This window comes from Verticillium dahliae, genomic scaffold, assembly GCF_000150675.1.
Source record: "Verticillium dahliae VdLs.17 supercont1.6 genomic scaffold, whole genome shotgun sequence".
In the NCBI taxonomy this organism is placed as follows: Eukaryota; Fungi; Ascomycota; class Sordariomycetes; order Glomerellales; family Plectosphaerellaceae; genus Verticillium; species Verticillium dahliae.
The window spans coordinates 757,962-761,652 of NW_009276926.1; the positions used below are offsets into that span (position 1 = coordinate 757,962).

At 58.6% G+C, this 3,691-nt stretch overlaps 1 protein-coding gene across 1 annotated transcript; it reads right to left on the bottom strand.

Moving 5' to 3' along the window:
- Positions 1-2,175: 2,175 nt before the first annotated feature.
- VDAG_03788 (aerobactin siderophore biosynthesis protein iucB) lies at positions 2,176-3,613 on the bottom strand (the record flags this gene model as incomplete). Its single annotated transcript, XM_009653872.1, has 4 exons — positions 2,176-2,289; positions 2,363-2,384; positions 2,475-2,546; positions 2,601-3,613. The coding sequence occupies 4 exons, from the start codon at positions 3,611-3,613 to the stop codon at positions 2,176-2,178; spliced, it is 1,221 nt and encodes a 406-aa protein (XP_009652167.1).
- Positions 3,614-3,691: the final 78 nt, after the last annotated feature.

A 3,691-nucleotide genomic window follows, 5' to 3' on the forward strand; every position in this document is an offset into this window, starting at 1 on the left:
GGCGAAAAGTGGGGGGGAAACGTTTTCTTCTCTCCGGGCGCCCCCCTTTCCCGAGGTCGAAGGGGGCGACACACATTCTTTCTTTGAGAGAGGGGGGGGAAGTGGCGGAGCTCTCCGGGCACCGGTGGGGGGCCCCCCATAATTTGCGCGAAGCCCTCCCCAAAGGGGAAAGGGGGGGGGAACGGGGGCCCCAATCTTTTTTTAGATCCCCCCATGGGTTTTTAAAAAGGAGGCCCCTTTTATTTTTATATTCCTTGGGCGAGGGAGAATGGTTTAAGAAAAACTGCCCCGGGGGGGGGGGGGGGGGGGCACACAACCTTGTTAAGGGCAATTGGGGACCCCAGGTGAGTGCCGACCGGGATGGACGTGGTAGGTTCCGCCGATAATACGTAGGAAAACAAAAAAAAGTGACGGGTTGACAGCCACAGGAAACAAGCAAACGCCCCAAGCGGGAAAAGGGAGGGACAGGTCGGGGATCAGTCCGGGGTTGACGACTGCTCTGGTTGGCGAGAGGACGGACGGGCGACTTCTTTTTTTTTGCTGTGTAGCGAGGAGAGGGTAGACGGCTTTCGTTCGCGCCGTTGTTCCTTGGGATCTGCGCAGGCCGTGAACCAGTCTCAAAGGTACTGTAGCAGCACGGCCCTGAGCCCAGGACCAGGCGCTGGGGGCGGTAGACTCGGCAAGACACGACGCCACCAGATGCTCAAGATGGTAGTAGTCAGTGCTGAACTCTGCGCCAGCGAACTTGGGGACCTACGCCGGAGGGGACCCTAAGATGTAGTAGGTATGTGGACATGCGCGAGTCGGCGGAGTGGTGGAACCGCCGTCAAGCGTTGCTTTTGGGCTGTTCCAGGCTTGATGCTCGATTTCGGCGAGGGAGGCCCCAGAGGGTTTGGTCAGAGAGGAGACACGCTTGTGGAAACATCAACGGCGGGCGAATGCCACAAGATGAATGCTGAGAGATGAGAAAATGGCGCCAAAAAAAGGCACCGTCCGTTCTTCGGCCGACGCACATTCAGCGACATTCAGGGAGGGACGAGGGTACTAATTAACATGGATGCTAGTCATGGGCGCTCGCTGTGATAGTGACCCGCGCAACTGGTCACCTCTTTTGGAATTTCCAATCACCAGGTGAGGCACGGAGAGAGAGGAAAACCCAGATGGAGCCTAGCCCAGCCCTGCCTAGCTCCTGTTCGTTCATTGTCACCATTACAATTGCGGTAGAGCTTGAAGAGCCTAGAGGGGTGGGCATTGGGGCTGGAGAGCATATTCCATTTGCTCACCGCTCTTAAGCTGAGCAAAACTCTACAAGACATACGTTCGTATTGTGAGTGACAAACAGGTACCTTGTTCATCAGTGCCTGGTCCTACTCAAGGTAATGAATGACGTGGCGCATCGTCTGCCACGAGGAACAAATGAAGCCCTGAAGGTTCAAGAGCTGGCCAACGATTCCCGTACGAGCGACTTCCCTCGTTTGTAATGGCTGTCGTCCAGACTAGACTCATTAGGATCACAGCGATGTGAGTGCGCGCGACTCAGGTCACCGATGGACGGGTACGAGACTTTTTTTTTCATCTACAATTCCCCCCCAAGACCCAAGAGGGGGTTGCCGGCCGAGAGTGTTGTAACTTGCGAGCCAAAGTAGTGGACAACCCAGCGCAAAGACAACTAGCTTGAGGGCCGGGGGACCTCACAGATGGTCTCAGCCGCGCTCGATACCGCATTTGCCTCTTAGTCTGATGATCAGCCGAACCTTAAGAGCCACCCCGGTATCCGCCGTTGCAACGAACCAAGACCCAGATGCGACTGCCCAAGAGGGCGGAAGAGCGATGAAAATTAGGTCATGATCCCTGCGCTCACGTCCGGGAACACCCCCCTCCGTCGGCCTGCTATCCGGAGACGGAATCTGCGAAGACGTACGGGCGTGCCGCTTCGACCCGAGTGCCTGGTGTAGCAGGAGTTCTGTGTGACCATTTTGACTTTATCCGTCTCCTGCTAGTCGTGTCCGACATGCCAGTTGACAGAGACATTGCACCGCGCAACCTACTGCACAGCCTCGAGGCACGAAAGCTTGAGTAATGAAAGCGCTGGAGCGCAGAGATTGCCTTGTGTAGGGCATTCTGAGTGATCGTCACTTGTTGATCTGAGGGCCATTGCGTGTCCATGTCAATCGGTCAGCTAGGGGCTCGTTCCGCTTGCTTCCGCTTCTTGGCATAGACGCCGCCCGCCGCCCGCTGGCCCAGCCAGTCTGGGGAAAGGAAGCGCTCGGACTGGTATTTGCCCTGAACCTCGAGGTGGTGCCAGGCCAGTCTCCCCCCTCAATCCCATTTGTTCCAAAAGCGCATTTCATCCACTACGTACCGGGCTTTTCACGTCGCCAATACTCGAGTACGAGGATTTAGCGCAAATACGCAACATCTTTTTAAATCATAATGCAGGGCCCTCCCATGCCTCTCTGCCGAGACGCATGTACACGGATTGCTTGTGCGGTAGGGCAACTTCCCGCTCTTTTGCAAAGTGTGACTGCTGGAGCAGCTGAATAAACCTAGGACGACACATTAGTCGCCTGTTTGGCCAGCGAAATGAAGACGAGACATACCTCTGGTTGTCGATGCGCGGCTCAAAGCACACACTCATTGTCCGGTAATCCTCCGTGACACACCAGTGAATCAGACTCGACAACCACGCGGGAACTCTTCCACGTGCCCATTCCTCGCCCACGAACACGTGCAGTCCACGATCCCAGTCACAGACGCCGCCGCCAAGATGCCGGCCCAACACGTCCTCTTTGACCCAGTAGATCTCAAAGTAGCCAAAGGGCACGCCGTCCCACATTCCAATGACGGGAAACGAGTGACGCGACGAGAGGGCATCGCTTAAAAAGTTGGGCGAGTATGAGCCCCAAAACGCAGAGACGCGAGGATTCGTGAGCCACAGCTGCATGAGAGCCGTGTCGGAAAGGGTCAGCAGGTGAGGATGATCGGGTGGCGAGGAGCCGACGGGTCCCAGATACGGGACAGGTTTGGGCGCCAGGGAAGCGACGCGGAAGGAGAGGTACTGGCCCTGACTCGGGACGAAGCGCGTGTAGAAAACCTCACCCATGCGCGGCGGCTTGGGCCGCAGGGGATGGCGTGTGCCGTTCGTCATGGTGTACGTCATGGGTGCGGGAGGGTAGTAGGTCGGCAGGTGAGAGGTGGACGAGAAGGGCCCGATGGGAAAGCTTGGAACCAGGCCGCCGAGGTTCATCGACACGGGCGCGCCTGGCAGGTCGGCCTCGAGGCGACTGAGTGAGGGCAAAGGCGAGTGCGTGGGCGTCAAGATCTGCGAGTGCGGCCGCGAGTCGGCCATGTTGGGCGACCCGGGGCCGGCTGCCAGCGGGGGAGCCGGGGGAACGAGGAGCCCGGGTTGCGCTGGGAGGGTGAAGAGGAAGAGACGGCCAGGGATTTGCCAAAAGGCGCGGCGGGGGACAAACATCTGGGTCCACTCGTCGCCATTGTCGTCGATGCTCGTGGCGACGGCCGAGTCATGGGGGCGGTGAGGCCCATGCCTCGAGCTTGGGGATGAGGTTGGGGCCGCGAAAGACGGCAATCCCGCTTGACATTGATGCGTCATTCGGCCTTGGCGGCGCGCCCTCGGGAGTGGGGCGTGGGGCTCGGGGGGGAGGAAGGCTTGGCCCTCGGGGTGGGGGAA